General features: G+C 40.8%; 1 protein-coding gene across 1 annotated transcript in view; it reads right to left on the bottom strand.

Moving 5' to 3' along the window:
• Positions 1–18830, bottom strand: part of CFAP61 (cilia and flagella associated protein 61) — a gene marked incomplete at both ends in the record, with an annotated part of 275048 nt that overhangs the window by 111335 nt on the left and 144883 nt on the right. The window contains one exon of the mRNA XM_084247720.1: positions 16029–16156. Coding sequence (XP_084103846.1) covers positions 16029–16156 — 128 coding nt within the window. The remainder of the gene's footprint in view (positions 1–16028; positions 16157–18830) is intronic.

The following is an 18830-nucleotide window of genomic DNA, read 5'->3' as shown; positions in this document are numbered from 1 at the left end:
GAAGAAAAATATAGGGCAAGATAAATTAGAACAACATGTTTATTGTTAAGTATAGAATAGACTAAGATAATCTATCAATTTTTCCCTGAAAAAAGTCTTTTTTTAAAGTTTTATTTATTTATGCATACAAGAGCCGGGGTACAGGCCAGAGGTGCAGGGGCAGAGGATGAGAGGATTCACCAGAGACAGAGTGAGGAGCAGAACAGGTGGGTCTACTGAAATACACTACTGAGGGGAGCAGAGGGCAAGACAGGAGAGGTCTGCTTCACCATGTGGGTTAGCTCCCCGGCTGCAGTGGCTGGTGGCTGGTGGTAGCTTGATAGTGCTGTCTTTAACCCTTGCACTACCAAGGAGGTCCCTATTCCCTGAAAAAGTCTTAACTGCTTCAGCAATGATTTTCTTTTATATTTAGATCACAAGAGACTTTTCTGACAAAATTAGGTCAAAACTTCCCTATCCTTCTAACAAAGAGGGTTATGTTGCCAATTCATGGTAAGCATGATAAATGAAAATTTGCCTGTTGCTTACCTTTCTGGGTGATAGAAACCTGTCAACCTGCCACTTACTTCATTTTAGTTGAGCTAGTAAAAATAACAGTAAAGCTTCAGCCATCACCATACCTTTGTAGGTAACGATACTCTCTGAGAGAGAGACACTGAGGTGTTAAGGATTCCAAGCACTTCTAGAGAGGGGTGTTCATGGTTGAGGAAAAGGTTCAAAGCTTTCCCAGACCCCACTTCTCCTTTCTCCTTTTTTTTTTAACAATCAATGTATTTATTGTGTAACAATAAATTTATTATGTAACAATAAATGTATTGCTTTCTACCAACAGAATTTGCTGAGTCACTTGATTCAGTTTGTGATCCCTTCAGCTCCTTTAGAGAACTTAAACCCTATTTCTCTGAAGCGTCAGCAAATCTATAATCATGACCCACAAAACCTATTTCTCCTTTCTCTTGGTTACAGTTTTGCATGGCTCCCCTATTCACAGAAGCCCTGGTGGGAACCACAATGGGGCCTGGAGAAAATGGCCAAAGGTAAATCTCTCTCTCTTTTTTTTTTTTTTAAAGATTTATTTATTTTATGCATACAAGAACTGAGGTATAGGCCAGAGGTGTTGGGGGTGAGAGGATTCACCAGAGAGAGAGCGGAGAACAGAACAGGCAGATCTACTGAAATACACTGGTAAGGGGAGCAGCGGGTGAGGCAGGAGAGGTCTGCTGCGCTATGTGGTTATCTCGCTGGCCGGGGATGGAACTCGTGCTGCAGTGGCTGCAGCTAGCATCATAGGTTATGTCTTCCCCTTGAGCCACCAGGGAGGCCCCAAAGGTAAATCACTTAAGTTTGCCTGAGACCAGGCTTGTGTACTGGGGCGAGGGATGTAGAATCAACACTGGACCCACCAGATAGCAGTAAACTTTTGCCTGTAGTAACGTAGGAGCTCTGTGGCTTCTCAGGCGCCTGACAGGAGAGGACGCTGGTGGCTAGATTAAAGGGCTGGAGGAAGATTTGTGAAATTTGGAACTTGGCATATAAGCAAAACATGAGCAAAATGAAAATGTCTATGTCATGTTTGAAATGCCCTCTCAACGAATAAAAATAAAATTGGGGGATTCTGGCAAACATACTGAAATGAAATTGAGTCTTGCTTTCTAATTTAGGGGAAACAGTTGATCATAAAAGTAAAAATATTAGACACTTTCACTTTGAACATACGTTTATTTGTTTCTGTATAAGATGTAAATACCAGGATGTCAGCTGTAAAAGACAAGTGGAAAGGTCTTCACATGCAAAGATGGCAAAAGTAGAAGACACAAATCCATCATTTTCATAACACTGGAATAACAAAGCATTATGGGAAATTCAAAATTGAGTGAGATCACTTCTGGTGGGGAGTAAGGGCGATGAAGAATTTTAACATTCTGGGCAAATGCCAGAGGTTAGGAAGGCTTTATTAACACTATGTGGGCAGGTTTCCTCATGCTTAGCAGATATGTCTTATTGGGCCTTCATTCTTAATGGTGAAAGCTTAAGCATCAAACTTTGTGAAATGTTTTCTACGAGTTCCAACTTAACATGTTAATTCTATGAACAGGTAATGATTTCAATTATTTAATGTTTAATAAGGTAATAATTATGCCTGGTGAGCCTTGAAGTAATGATCTATTTAGAAGTTATATGCTGTGTTGAGAATTAGAAAATGTGGTTTGGACAACAGGTCTATAAAAACAGGTTACTTAGGTTGAGAAACTAGAGGGAGAAATAGGTTTCCTTATAGATAAGACTGCCAATTTTAAGGAAATATCTACACAAATGATTACTAAATGCAACTGCATGTCAGAGTGACCTGGTGAGTCTGTTAAAAAAATACAGATTCCTAGGGGCCTCCCTGGTGGTGCAAGGCGTTAAGACGCAACCTATGAAGGTATCCGCAGCCGCTGCAGCATGAGTTCGATCCCCAGCCAAGGAGCAACCCACATGGCACTGCAGACCTCTCCTGACTTGCCTGCGCCTCAGTAGTTTGTTTCAGTCACTCTGCCTGTTCTGCTCCCTACTCTGTCTCTGGTGAGTCCTCACCCCCACCTCTGGCCTGTACCTCAGTTCTTGTATGCACAAATAAATAAATCTTAAAAAAAAAATACAGATTCCTAGCACCCAGTCCAGCACTATCAAACTGTAACCCCAGAAATAAGGTCCTAGGAAATTGTCTTTTTATAAAGGATAGGCAACTACACCCCTACTTGTGCCCCACCCTCCCAAAGTAGCGCTAATGGGCAGAATTCTGAGTCTGGAATTTTTGCAATCTGTGGCTTATAGGAAAAGTTATCAACATTAACCTTGATGTCTAGGAAGCTGATTCATAACATTTTCCTCCACCACAAATTCATAAAATAGAAAGGGAAACTGAGAGCAGTTTCTTCCAAGACCAAGTACATTACTATGTTGGTGATAGTGGGAAGATTCTAGCTATTCCTTTTAAAGGAATTATCTTCAGAGAACTATAGATAGAAATAAATATGGTCTCCAGAACCCTCTCTCAGTAGCCAGCCTTGTCTGGTCTGGGTCTCATACAGTGATTCCAAGCACTTCCATTTCCCGGAGAACATGACCAGCTGGCACTTCTACAGAAGGGCCCCCACTCACATGCATCCAGACCAGGCTCTTTCTAGTTGTTCCCACCAAATTTTTACCCAATATCAAGTGTTGCAAGAAAGGGTCAGCTTATCCCCTCAGTGCCTGTGGACACTTCTATTTGCTTCAATTGGGATAAAAGAATTCAGTGGGTAGGTGTTATAGCCTGAATCCTCCCTCTTCAGAGAAAAAAGGAAGTGATCAGGGGAATCAGAGCTGAAGTGAAATGAAGAGAGTATGGCTGAAGGCGCACTTTACTTTGTCATTTGGGGCATGAGACGGCCCATGAGAAAGGTGGCGCTACAGGATGGAGGTGCAATTGACCTAGTGGCATCACAGAGTGAATCCTAGGGGGACTTGTCAGAACACAGATTGCTGGACTCCATTCTCTGAGTTTCTGAAGCATTAGGTCTGTAGGGAGACTTAAGAATTTGTGTTTCTAAAAATTTCCCAAATGATGTTGATGCTGGTGTTCCCACGACAACATTTGAGAACCATTGTTTCAGGGATAGAAAAAATGAGAGGCTCCCCGGGGACTTGGGTGCTCAGAAAAGAAAGTAGGATTACATAGAAGTTTCTATCAAGGAAGTTTATGACTGAGCCCATTAAATATGTGGGAGATATGAGTAAAGACTGAAATTTTTGTCTCGGTCACTTTTTTCCAATGAAGTGAAACTGCTGTACTTGGTGGCAGTGGGGGTGCACTCAGAGCCCCCTAAGATTTAGATGACAAACTTGAAAGATAGTGGTGGAATACTGGATCCAAGTATGACCAGATTAAGGTTTGCAAAACATCTAAATATCAGGAAAAGGCCTAAGATCCATCAGCAGTCTATAAAGGATTGATGGGCATTTAGAGTTGCAGAGGTGGCCCCTTAACCATGAAAATCCTTGGTCCATAGGATCTAGACAGCCCTCAGTTTGGGTTGTCAACTACAAGAGCAGTACACAAACAATTTCAGCTTTCCCTGAAGTCAAGAAGTTTTGCAAAACAGAAGCAACAGAGTATTGGGCTGCTTGTGTGGTCCTTGATGTTAAGCCAGAGGTGGTCGCCACTGGACTGGAACTCCAAGGGAATGTGTTTGCCAGACAAGGAGCTCTGGCAAGGGGCATGCATAGCTGCTGGCAGGAAATACCTCTGGTTTATCCCGAACTCTTGGGGAAGAGAGCATCTTCCACATTAAGAAGACCCTCTGGGGCCTCCCTGGTGGCACAAGGGGTTAAGATGCAACCTACGAAGCTGTCTGCAGCCACTACAGCTTAAGCTTGACCCTTGGCCAGGTAGATACCCACATGGCTCAGCAGACTTCTCCTGTCTTGCCCACTGCTCCCCTCAGCAGTGTGTTTCAGTCGATCTGCCTGTTCTGTTCCCCACTCTGTCTCTGGTGAATCCCCTCACCCCCCACACCCACACCTCTGGCCTGTACCCCAGTTCTTGTGTGCATAAATAAATAAATCTTGGAAAAAAAAAAAAGAAGACCCTCTTTCCTCAGAGGGTGAAAGACAATGGTCTTGAAAGACAATGGTCTGCTCCCAGCAGGGATTAAGATATACAAGTTTACTTTGTCTAATAAATATTGAGTGCTAGGCATTTCCCTGATGCTTTACATATACGACCTGTTTGAGCCTTCGCACCATCACAGACAATAGATTCTAGAGTGGTTTTCCCAATTGTACTATGAGGAAATTAAGGGTCACGCATGCTGGATGATGTTCCTGGGCCCCATCAGTCATGGTAGAGCACTGATGCTCTACTGTCCACTGTACTCTAATGCACAGGGCCTCAGGCTGCCCTGGACAGTTGTGAAAACATGATTCCTGGGCCCCACATCCTATTCCCTACAGATGGGGCCTGAAGATCTGGACCGCTGACAGTTTTCTAGGTTATGTTGACGGTGTGCTCCATAGACCACATTTCAAAACTGTGGATGTAGTTATCTTATCTTCATCCCTGAGTAGAAATAAAGTAGTTTCCAAGATAGACCCCAAATGCCATCTTGTCTCCAGCAAAGGTTTCTGGTGGAGCAGTACCCCTGGGGTTCTCTTTAGAGCTGCAAGAATGCCTGGGAAGAGAGGCAGTCACGAAATCCTCTTAACCCAGTCTTCTCTGGGTTTTTTTCGGTCTTTGTCTTCCTTAAAGGGCAGCTATATGAATGTCAAGAAAGAAGACAACAAACTAAAGAAACTGGGACAGGAAGGGCACTCTCCCAGAGGCTTTCAGGGAAAATGGTTCTTCTACCACCAATGTTTTCCTCCCGGGGGCATCTCCTGAGCAAGAGAGCTTGAGTGGCAGGAGGGAAGAACAGCCGATGGTGACTTGACAACCACAAGGATTGAAACAGGTGGGTTAATGCTCCAGCTTCTCAGCTCACTCTCAGTTGTGACGTTTGGAGGCCCAACAGGACTGAACCTCACGTGCCCCTGATAACCTGCTAACCAAGGCTTTTGGGGGGCTTTGTTGACTTTCCTCCCTTCCCCATCTCACCACCCTGTTTGCTCAAGTAGCTCTCCAGGCCCATTCCCAAATAAACTACTCGTACTGAAATTCTTTGTTTTCAGATTTTGAAGGAATGCAAACCAAGAAAGGTGGCAATGTTATCATTTGATAGCAGAGGATGAAGACTGAGTGGGCAGGTTCATTACGCAGCTGTGTGTGCCTTGTGAGACTAGGAAGAATGTACTAGCTATCCATATCATAACCCCAAAGAACCACACTGCAAAACATGACAATAACCTGATCCCCAAAAAGACCTAAAAATGCTCAAAGAGCATGACTTTTCTTTCATCCTGGGAAACTCTCAAGTGGGTACTAGAAGGACAAGTTATCCGGAAATGAGCAAAAGTGGATAATTTCAATATATGAAGATACTTTCATTTAACATTAATTATCTTTGAATATTGGCGTCCGATTAGGAAACCCTACTGTGACGAGCAATACCGGGGGAGTTCAGGGTCATTATGTCAGATCCTCTTGCCTGTGGAGGCTGGGCCTCTGAGCCTGACACATAATTGTCTCCATCTTCCCCCCCACCACCCCGGCTACCAGCTGGGCCCCGTCTCGGCCCTTGACAGGTCCCAGTGTGAAGCCAACATAACAATATGGCGAGATGAGACCTGCCTTGATGATTGCTGCCTGTACCCCAGGCACGGAGGGCAGCAAGCATGTGCCACAGTCCTGACCACTGTGCTGCCTTTGCCCTGGTACCAAAAGGACACACAGAGAGAACAGAGATGCATCGATTCCTGTGGCAGAGCCTGACAGTCAGAACGACAGCCACCAACCTGTTCATTGGGGTTTAGCATTGAGATCAGCAAGGAGGCTCTAACTATTTAATTAGTCACCTAATTAGTGACAGGCCACACTGAAGGTTTCAGATGTCCTTAGACAAATGTAAAGATAAAAAGCCTAATTAAGCTGCAAGCGCTTGGCTGGTTGCTGCCAGACGCCACAGCTGCGGCGGATATTGTGCGGTCCTGCATTGCCCGATAACAGGAGTTATGGTCATCCGGCCGCAATTGTAGCTTTACAAACATGCACTGCCAGTTCCAAGCTATTCTTGGAACCTCCACACATTTCAACCAGATGAGGAATCGATGTCTAGCACGAAAACCAACGACTTCATTCTTAGGTGAGATCATTGGGTGGGTTTGAGAGAGAACTCTTCCCGGTAGTTGAAGTGGTGGTTCTAATGCTACCAGTACTTTCCAGGAGTCACACAAAGGGTCATCTGGACACCACCCAGGGCTGCTTTCAGCTATTGTCCTTCTAGGATTTATCGATGCCTTTTTCTAGAGCCATTACAGGCGCTTCACGAGGTAGTTTACTTCACAATTGAATTAGGAAGGATTTGAATATAATGGATTAAAAGGAATCGCTCCATAATTAGGAGTAAATAATGTAATAGACATGCAAGTTGAAACAGAATAAAATACGATCTGCTTCAGCTCAGTACATTAAGACCTATGAGAGTGAAGAAGCTGTTCTGTATAATTCTGGGGAGAAACAGATAGACCTATTTGGGACTAATTTGAGGCAAGGCCTGAGGTTCTGCATTTTCAACAAGCTCTAGGTGATGCTGACGCTGTTGACCCAAGACCATAGGCCACACTGTGAACACCAAAGAGGTAAAACATAAGACAAATTAGATCTCGTCCCTGCTCTTTTTTCAAAAAACAGCATGTTCAAATTTCCTTTTAAAAATATTTTAAATGCTTTTGTGGAAAGCCTAACATTTTCAAAATATCATGTTTGGGAAGTTCAGCCAAGTTAAACCCAGTACCCAAAATAAAATTTTCTATGTGTTATGGAAAGAAGCTTCTTGATTTCTGTAAAGTGCTTTTAGGCTTTATTATAACACTTTCTACTGGGATATAGTGTCTACATGACGGATGATAGCATCTCACCTCAGGACTTGGCTGCTGATCCAAGTATATACAAGGAGTCCCTTTCTTACATCTGCTACAGCTGGTGGCGTTCCTAGGGTGACAGCGCCTTTGGGCAGGCAGGATCCCTGTTGTGACCCACCCCCAGCATGATAAGGAGGACGAGACCACCATCAGGGCCTTGGTTGGCAGCAGAGGTGGGCTCACGCTCAAGACTGGCTTCTTTCTGATTTTTCCAGTAGTACATGTTGTAAATTAATAGAAATACTAAGTATTTTTTAATAGAAATACAAAGAAGGATGAAACACATTACCCAAGCCAAGAAGTTTCAGTCCCAAAGAACAAAAAGAACACAACCTATCCATCACAAGAACCATATTAAAGCAGTTCTGGTCCATCACTTGCATCTTGGGCATCATGAAGAACATGGATAATTCACAGGAAAATGTCTTAAAAGCTGCCTTTCTCTTCCAGTTCACTGTCCTCTACACCATAGGATGAGCGGGGTTTTTCCTTCTCCAACTCACCCCAAGAAAGCTCCTTTCTGGCCTTAGCCCTATGCCTGCTGTACTTCCTCTGCTCGGCTTGTGGTTCCCACCATTTGGGTGCACACCCTAGCAGGGCATATGACGGGGAAAGAAGGCTAGAATGCATATGAAGACAGAGTAGGTGCGTAGACCTGAACTCGCTCCCTCCTCTGCTGCCTGTGGAGCTGTGTGAACATAATGCCTGCAGAAGACAAATGCACATGACCTTGTGGACAGGAACAAAGGAGTTGTGCCTCCTCCTACCCCTGGGTTACCTTGGATCCCCTCTTCTCCACTGATCAATCAGGGAGGGGTGATGAACATTGTAGAGAGCTCTAAGGGCAAGGACACTGTTTTTCAGCCCAGAGTGCAAGAATTCTTCCAGAACGGGGAGAATGGAGGAATTCACAAAGGGTTCTAGTGTGTGTCTCTAGGAAAATATCTATTACACATATCACTGGGCACTGGAGAGCCCAGAAAGCCTTGTACTATAGTAAGGAAAGATGATGCACATTGACATACCGGCCTGACAACCATACGCTGTGTGTCTGTGAAGATGCCACTGTGGATGGGCAGCATGACCAGAGAGAATGTTATGTTTAAAAGAATATTGAAGTATAACTCTCAGTATTTTCTCTTTCTGGAAATTACATCCTGATGACTTTGGAAAAATGACTTCAGCTCCCCCCAGTAGCACTTGGAAAAGAAGCCTGTGACAAGGGAAAAGAACTTACACAAGGACTACTTTTGGTGCCCTTTGAAGAAGAAACCAAATGTGCTTTGTAATTTTTTTGCATGTAAGTAATATAAGAACAAAGAGTTATGCCTGTTTTGTCACCAGATGACAGGATTACTAGATTTTTCTGGGGAAAAAAGGTTGCTTACTGGGTCTCAAATGGGTTTTCCAGGAACTACAGCACCCCAGCTGGGTTAGATAATGCAGTACAAGAGCCCAAGGAAGGTGATTTTTCTAAATCTTGCCTCTAAAATGTGGATTTAATCTTCACTGGGGGCCAGTGTTCAGTGAAAATGGTGTGTCTTCAATTTTATTCCAACTCAAAAATCATTTAGAAAATTGAGTTCAAGTGGCAGCTAAACTGGTAAAGTAAAATATGCAGTAGGTTGCTATGGTGATTGTTAATTTAAAATAATTAGAGAAAATAATGAGAAAACTATTTCCTCTCTTAAGGATTAGAGATCCGTAAACTGACACCACTCTATTTTTAGTGTATATAATCTGTGTAATGATGATAAAGAATTATGAGCACTTTAAAATGCTTTAAAAAGGTCTGTTTGAGGAATTTGATCAATCAAGTATTTATGTCAAAATTTATAGTTGACTATTAAATCTTAGCTTATTTCACAAAAGGAAATTATACATATATATCTTAATATAATCATTTAAACAAAACATAATAACTGAGTACGTAGCTAAATTAAAATTTAAGACCAGTTTATGATAACTTCTTGACTGTTAGAATTTTACAACTCTACCTTGATAATTCATTGCTCAAAAATGGTTGCATAGGACTTGCTTTTCAAAGATTAAATGAAAAGACTCACTAGAACACATGAAGTCCTCAAACTATCATGTAGTATACACAGGAAAGCAGATATTCCTGGATATTTTTCATTATTACTTTCACACAATGAAAGATTACTATACAGTGACCACAGTATTTGAAACACATGAATTCTGTTGCTAATTTCAATAATGACATGTGACTGATTTCTGGTTAACTAAGGTCATGTTCTGGATAATTAAACAAATTGCTGGAAAGTGAAAAAATAATTCATTCTTTATCTGGTTAATGTAATATCAAATGAGCAAAATAACCACTTGGGGTAAGTTCATCTCCATATCAACCAGACCCCTTTTAGGGGTTATTTCTGCATCCCTTTCCTTATCTAACCCTTCAGAAGGACCCACATCATTTTCTTGGGTAGTAACATTGCTGGCTTCCAGAGGAGCCTTATTAGGGTTGTTTTATCCCATTTTCCATTTACCATTTACCTCCCAGGACTTGAAGTTTTAAATTGTAGCTAAATATTCTCATGTGATGCTGAGCAAAAGATTAGGAAAAAAACTTTTAATTTGGAAGTTGTAGCTTCCCCAAATTCAGGGTGTTTTATAACATCTCTGAGATTTTTTTTTTAAATGAAAGGGGACTTCATCATGCTATCAACAGAGGAGGTTCCTTGCTTTGCTCCCCAGAGGAATATCTAACAGTTAACCAGAGGGACACTACAGCCAGAGAGTCCTGTGGTTTAGGGTAAAACTGTAACACTCATTGGCTATCAGAGACCAACACAGTTTGCAAGAGGAGACACAGAGTAGAGGCATATTCACTGAATAGAAGGTGAGTGGGGAGAACCCTAGAGGCTGTAGTCTGGGCAGAAGATATAAATGACAGTGCTGCTGGCCTAGCCAGTGGTCATGGGGAGAGGAGAGCAAAACAGTGTAGAGGCACACACTTTTGATCTAGGAAAAACATGTACAGAGATAGGGTACTCCCCACAGACCAGGTCCCCAGAAGCAGGAACTGAGACAATGATTTATATTGTACTTCTCCATCATCTCTCAAACTGGTACTGAAGTACACTAACAGTGCACAGATTGCAAGCACTCAGACCTAGAACACCAAAGAGGAAGGATATTGGCCACATTCACAGATAACCCTCCCCTGTCAGTACATTCCCACTGGCAGCTGGACACTTTCACCACACTACTGACTCATCAACTGCAAAAACAGGTCTCCGTACCTATGGAAGCCAACAATGACCAATAAAATAAAATAAAACCACTGTCACCCTTGGTAAAAGTTAATGTAGTTCAATTCTCTAAATTGCTGCTATAGATGTATTTTTAAAAAAAGCAGCAAAAGTGGCAGACAGAAACATGTAACACATGACACCTTGAGACCTCAAGGGAATATGGCATCACAAAAAGAAAGCAACTCTAGAATCTAACCAAAAGACATGGAAGGTTATATCTCCCTATCACATAGAGAGTTCAAAACTGTTACAATAAAGAAAATCAATGAGAAAGAATACAGAAGGCAGTTAAAGAGGTATAAGAAAACTCAGAAAAGAGATACGAAATTCAGAAAAATTAATGAGTTCAGAAATAAACTTAGTGAATAGAAGGTAGAAATTGAAGATTTAAGAAAACAGAGACTCAGGGCTTAAGAAGCTCAATAAATGAGTTTAAAAATTCTAGAGAAAGCTATGGAATCAGAATATATCAAATGGAGGGTTGAACCAATGACCTTAAAGATAGTAATACATAAAGGACCCACGTGGAAGGAGAAAGAAATAAGATGTTATACATCTATGTAGCACTGGATCACCTAGTTTTATTATTGAGTCCTAGCAAACCTTCAAAGACAAACTAGTACCTATCCTTCTCCCAAAAAAATTCTCCCCAAAAATTTGAGAGATTGGGAATGCTCTCACATTTTATGAGGGCAACATTACTTTGATACTGAAAACAGACAAGGACATCACAAAGAAAGAAAACTACAGACCAGCATCCTTCATGTACCTAGATGTAAAAATTCTCAACAAAATCTTAGCAAACCAAATTCAACAATACATTAAAAGGATCATACATCATGACCAAGTGAGATTTGTTCCAGGATGTAAGGATGGTTCAACATCTGCAAATCAGTTAATGTAATTCACATCAACAAAGTAAAAGAAAAAAATCATATTACATCAGTAGATCCAGAAAAAGCATTTGACATGATCCAACATTTGCTTATGATAAAAAAATTCAAAAAATGGGGAAAGAAGATACATACCTCAGCATAATAAAGGTCATATTTGCCAAATGCACAGCTAACATCATACTCAATTGTGAAAAACTGAAAGATTTTCTTTTTTTTTTTAAATAATAAATTTTATTTTTATATTCCCCCATACAATTGCAAACGCCCCATTCTGACCCCAATCCTTCCCCTCCCGCCCACCACCCCCCAAAAAGTGTCTCTGGTTCATAGTTTTTTGTTGATTTTGATTTTCACTTTCTTATATTCATTTTCCTGGTCCCTTACTTAAGTTTTCTAGATTCCTGCTATGAGTGAGACCATCCAGTATTTTTCTTTTTCTTTTTGGCTTATTTCGCTGAGCATGATCCCTTCCAGCGCCATCCATGTTGCTGCAAATTGCATGTGTTTATCTTTTTTGAATGCTGAGTAATATTCCATGGTATATATGTACCACATCTTCTTGATCCAGTCATCTATTTTTGGGCATTTGGGTTGTTTCCAAAGCTTAGCTATTGTAAACAGTGCTGCTATAAACATAGGGGTGCAGGTGTTCTTTGGAATTGATGTTTCTGTGTCCTGAAAGATTTTCTTTTAAGGCCAGGTACAAGACAAAGTTGCCCACTTTTTAAATTTTTTTTTCATTTTATATTTTATACATCATTTTTCATTTTTGCACAATGTATGCATTTTCACTTTTAACACTACTTTTCAACAGAGTATTAGGAGTACTAGTTAGAGAAATTAGACAAGGAGCTATAAAAGGAATACAAATATGAAAAGAACAAGTAAAATTATCAGTATATGCAGCTGACATGATAAAATACTTAGAAAACCCTAAATACTCTACTAAAAAAGTATTAGAAACAGTAAGTCAGTATAAAGTGGCAGGCTACAAAATTAACATACAAAAGTCTGTTGCATTCCTATATATAGTGAACTAGAAGACAAATCAAGAAAACAACTCCATTTACAGTCACATCAAAAAGAATTTACCGGGCCTCCCCTGGTGGCGCAGTGGTTGAACGCTGGGCTGCGAGGCTGCCCGCAGCCTCTGCAGTGCCGGTTCCATCCCCGGCCGCCGGCAAGGGTTCCACATGGCATGACAGACCTCTCCTGCCGCGCCCGCTGCTCCCCTCAGCAGTGTACTTCGTCTGTCTGCCTGTTCTGTTCCCCACTGTGGCTCTGGTGAATTCTCTCACCCTCCTGTGCTTCTGACTATACCCAGTGCTTGTATAAATAAATAAATAAATAAATAAATAAATAAATAAATCTTTTTTTTTTAAAAAAAGAATTAAATACCTAGGAATACATTTAAGAAAGAAGGTGAAAGACTTGTACAGTGAAAATTAATTACAATGAAGATTATTAAAAGAAACAGAAGAAGACACAAATAAATGGAAAGATATTCCATGCTGGATTGGAAGAATTAATATTGTTAAAATGACCATGTTACCCAAAGCAATATACAGATTCATTGCATTCTCTATCAAAGTTTTGAAGGCATTCTACAAGGAAATAGAACAACCATTACTGAAATTCATATGAAACCACAAAAGACCCTTCATAGACAGGCAATTGGAACAAAAAGAATGGCAGTATCATACTCACAGACTTCATACTAAACTACAAAACCACAGAAATCAAAATAGCACAGTACTAGATAAAAACAGACACACAGAAATAAACACACACTTATATGAACAGTTAATTTATGACAAAGGAACCAAGAGCATACAATAGAAAAAGGAAGTGTCTTTAACAAATTGTGTTGGGAAAACTAGCCAACCACATGTAAAAGAATGAAATTAGACCACTATTTCACCCCATACACAAAAAATTAACTCAAAATGGACTAAAGGCTTGGACATAAGACCTAAAACCATGAATTACATAGAAGAAAACACGTGCTCTTTGACATTGGCTTCATGGATGTCTTTGGGGACTTGACTCCAATGACAGAGGAAACAAAAGGCATAAATAAATAGTATTACATGAAACTAAAAGGCTTCTGCATGACAAAAGAAACTATCATTAAAACAAAAAGACACCCTACTGAATGGGAGAAAATATTTCCAGATCCTACATCCATCAGAGGACTAATATCTAAGATCTACAAAGAACTCATACTACTCAACAAAAAGAAATCAACCCAATCAAAAAGCAGACCTAAGAGCTAAACAGAAACTTCTCCAAAGACAACTGGCACATGAAAAAATGTTCATCATCACTTATCATCAGAGAAATGAAAATTAAAAACCACAGTGAGATAGCACTTCACTCCCAAATGACCTGTTCAAAATGGTCAGAAACGAGAAGTATGGGCTAGGATGTTGAGAAAAAGGAACCCTTGTACACTGCTAGTGGGAATGTATACTGATCCAATTCCTATGGAAAATGGTCTGATGAAGTCTCAAAATATCAAAAGTAGATCTACCATAAGCTCCAGCAATACCATGCCAATGTATCTACAAAAGAATGCAAAAACACTAATTCAAAGGAAAATATGCATTCCTATGTTCACTGCAGCACTAATTACAATAGCCAAGTTATGAAAACAACCTAAGTGTCTAGTGACAGATAAGTAGATTAAGATGTGGTATACAGAGACAATGGAATATTACTCAGCTATATATAAAAAAAAAAGATGAAATCATGCTATAGGTGACAACATGGATGGAACTGAAGAGGTTTATGGTAAGCAAAATAAGTCAGAAGGAGAAAGACAAACACTGAATGATTTCACTCATATGTGGAATAGAGAGAAAAAAACCAAAGGAACAGACAATATTAACCTGAAACTAACCATAGAAATCTGACTATAGAATTGAGGCTACCAAATAGGGAGGATAGCAGTGGGGAGTAAAAGGAGGCAGGGCCCAATGAACTAGAGTGGACTCTGGGTGCTTTGGTAATAATTGTGGCATGGTAACATACATATGAAGAGGTGTGAAGCTATACCCCAATATCATACAGTGTTGTAAACCAATGTTACCTCAATTAAAAAAAAAAAGTACAATTAAAGAAAATGGTGATATGGGCCTCCCCGGTGGCGCAGCGGTTGGGTGCTGGGTTGCGAGGCTGCCCGCAGCCTCTGCAGCGCCGGTTCGATCCCCGGCTGCTCCCCGGCCACCAGAGGAGGGTCCCACATGGTGCACAGACCTCTCCTGCCGCCCGCTACTCCCCTCAGCAGTGTACTTCGGTCCTCCTGCCTGCTCTGCTCCCCGCTCTGGCTCTGGTGAATTCTCTCACCCTCCCGTGCTTCTGACTGTACCCAGCGCTTGTATAAATAAATAAAAATAAATCTTTAAATTAAAAAAATAAAGAAAATGGTGATAAATGTCAAAAAAATAAATGAATAAAAATAAGTGATGAAACTGAGTCTAAGTTAGGTAGTCTATCTAGAGTTCTGTATCAGGTGGTGGGAAAGTCAGGGCATGATCCCAAGATGTTGGTCAATAACACACTCTCTTCCTGCTGAGATTCTGTGAGAAGATGGATTGCTAATTGGGGGAAGCTGAAAATCCTTAGGAATAACCTATCAGGAAATGTCTATGAAAGAAAATCTGGTTAGTTCTTTGAGGATAATAGAAAAAAGCATCAAAGCTCTCACTCTTCCCCACAAGGTTTACCCTACTTCATGACACCCAAAATGCAGGGATTAGGAAAAAAATCTCTTGGCCTATTTGCTATTTCAGAAAACTGGCTTGTGATGCCTAAAATAAAAATTGGTTCCCAGACCTGCTTGATTATATGGAGCACCTGCAAAAATACAGATTAGAGCCCTTCCTATGTTTCTAGTTCTGCAACCTTTAACAAAGGCTCCAGGCAATTTCTAGATAAGGGAACCACTCGTATAGAATAAAGGTTGGCAAACTTCTTCTGGAAAGGGGTAAAGTGTATATATTTAGGCATTGCAGATCAAATGGCCTATGTCACAGTTACTCAAATCTGTTGTATTAAGAAAAGTCATAGACAACACATAAACAACTTAGTATAGCTGTGCTCCCATAAAGTTTTATTTAGAAAATCAGGTGGAAAGTTAGATTTAATGCTGAGCAATAGTTTGCTAACTCCTGTTCTAGAATATTCCACCAATTCATTAATCTACATACACAAGGCATATGGTATGGCAAACACATACTTGTTCTTTCACAGGGGGCTGTGAGGTATAGTAAAAAAAAAAAAAACAAACAAATAGAAAAAGATAAGCACTCACCAAAATACCAATGTCTCCAGGAAGGAAATTCCAACATTGGATGCACCAACCACAACAATCTTGGCATTAACAGTTATTTTAGGTTCCAATGTTAGTTTTCTGTTTGTATGGTTCAAGGCATAACTCAACTGGAAAAAAAAATACAAAGAGAAAGAGGGACTTAAGGAAAGCAGCTAAGTCTACACTCCCAAGTTGGCAATTATTTGGAATTATTTAACCAGTTCCCAAATCTTTCCATGTTTCCAAGGTTTACCTCAAATTTTGAACAATGGATTATAATAGTTGAATACTGAAAGGCAAGCATTATCTCTTACTCAATTTGGCATCCCTTGCCCTACTTACACCAGTATTTGTACATAGTAGGTGTTCACTGATATTTTCAGAATGACAAAAACTTGTTCAAGCCTTTGTTTGAAGTCAAGGAGAACTACTGGGAGTGAAGAAAGTAACTCGTGATCATTTTAGTTCCCACATTTGCAACAAATACACTTGAGTCAACTAAGGTATTAATAGAAATTTAAAATAAGGTTTGGAGATTTTAAACTCTCTATACTACTAACATTGCTGATGCCTCTCAGCATCTGTTCCTTCCTCTTGCCCACCTTTAATGAGGCATAACATAAAATCTTTAAGAGGGAACTTTGATTGACATAAACCAAGTTGTATAATCCTGCCCTCCTTATGCAATAACTGACCTAAGTTGTCCTAGTCAGAGTGAGGCCCCGGACTTTTTATAATGGCTGAAGAGGACAACCTTTTTTTGTCTTCCAGGTGGTATGGGATACAGATGTGAAGACTGAAATACAGTTATGATTTCACCAAGAGGGAAACCATACTGGGTTGAAGCTCCAAGAGAATCACAGGAAAATAAAACAGGGATTCCTTTAAAGCCCTACTGGAAGTTCATTCTAACAGTGGAATTTTCAGCTATATGAGCAATAAAATATCAGTCAGCTATTGTCTCAGTGGTGCTGTGTAACAAATCACCTCAAAAATTCACTGCCTTAAAACAACTGTTATCTGTTCTTGCTCATGCAACTCTGGGTCAACTGGCAGTTGACTGATACAGGTTGAACTCAGGTTGAACCCAGATCTGGTTTACATTTCTCTTAGCTTTTTTGCTGAGAGATAGCTGGGGCACGTGCTTCTCATAGCAATTGTACATGTGCAAGAAAAATAAATGGAGATAAGCAATACTTCTTCAGTCAGGCCAAAGATATTCATGTGTGTGAGTCTAACAGCCATGAGATGGGGAAGTATTCTCATGTGTGGTGGGAGGAACCTCAAGGTCACACCACAGTTACAGCCTAGGGAGGGGGCAATGGCTGGGAGTATGTCGCTCCTCAAAGTATTTCCTTGATTGTTTAGGCCAGTTTATCTCTTTTTTTTTTTTTAAAGATTTATTTACTTATGCAAACACTGGAGTACAGGCCAGAGGCATGGGAAGGTGAGAGAATTCACCAGAGACAGAGCGGGGAGCAGAACAGGCAGAAGGACTGAAAACACTGCTGAGGGGAGCAGCGAGCAAGACAGGAGAGGTCTGCCACGCCATGTGGGTATCTCCCTGGCTAGCTGGGAATCAAACCTGTGCTGCAGAGGCTGCAGACAGCTTCACAGCGCAGTGTTCAACCTGTTGCGTCACCAGGGAGGCCCTAGGCCAGTTTATCTTATATGCAACTGAAAACTTCCAAAACTGGTACACTTTCTTTTTTCTTTTTTTTTTTAAAGATTTATTTATTTATTTACACAAGCACTGGGTACAGTCAGAAGCACGGGAGAGTGAGAGAATTCACCAGAGCCAGAGCAGGGAGCAGAACAGGCAGACGGACGAAATACACTGCTGAGGGGAGCAGCGGGCGCAGGAGAGGTCTGCGCGCCATGTGGGACCCTCGCCCAGCGGCCGGGGATTGAACTGGCGCTGCAGAGGCTGCTGGCAGCTTGGCAACCCAGCACTCAGCTGCTGCGCCGCCGGGGAGACCCTGGTACACTTTCTAAATGACAACAATGAACATAACCTGTGGGTAAAAGAGTGTTCTCCCAAAAAATGGCACTCTGATCTGCTCTATGAGTATTTCCCAGGAAAAGTCATGAAATTTCTCAGGGCAGGTAAATGAGGAATTCTTCGAGAAAACTAGTTAATAATGTGCCACCATGAACTGTGTTCTGATTAATTTCCAAGACCAGAAGGCTGGCAGCAAATTCACTCTAGTCAGTCTTAAATTTGGTGGCTTAGAGTAAAGAAGCATAGTTGTTGTTTATGATGGCATCTAAATACAGGTCTAATTAACAGACTTAAAATGCAAGCATATTAACAGAGGTCAGAACCCAAGATTCCTGTCCTATAAGGTACGTTCAAACATTTCCTTCTGCTGTTTGGAAGCCTGAGCTAACATTGAAACATGGGCAGTAATGAAATTCCCTGGTAAAGAATTATACCCCATTTATGAAACAGCTCCTGTATCAATGATACAAAGGCAGCCGGGAAATAGAACAGAATGGCTTTTGTTTTCCACACAATAGGTTTAACACTAACAGCTGCCAGGCCTCAGAAATCACCTTTCTAACTGCTGAATACAGAAAGTGGCCTGGGGTGTCAAGAGTTAGCATCAGTACCAACAAGGGTGGCAGTCTTGGAAGAATGATAAGGCATCAGAATGATTCTAAGTAAACCCAATTTTGTGGCCAGGTTTTAATTAAAAAACATATTCATCAGGTATGATGAAGTCTTTTGACCTGGAAAAAAAAAAAACACACACTTTTCTCTTATTAGGATAGATGGTTTGTAAATACCTTGAAAAATAA

This window comes from Talpa europaea (genome assembly GCF_964194135.1).
Source record: "Talpa europaea genome assembly, chromosome: 11".
Classification (NCBI taxonomy): Eukaryota; Metazoa; Chordata; class Mammalia; order Eulipotyphla; family Talpidae; genus Talpa; species Talpa europaea.
This window is presented reverse-complemented; position numbering and strand designations above follow the sequence as displayed.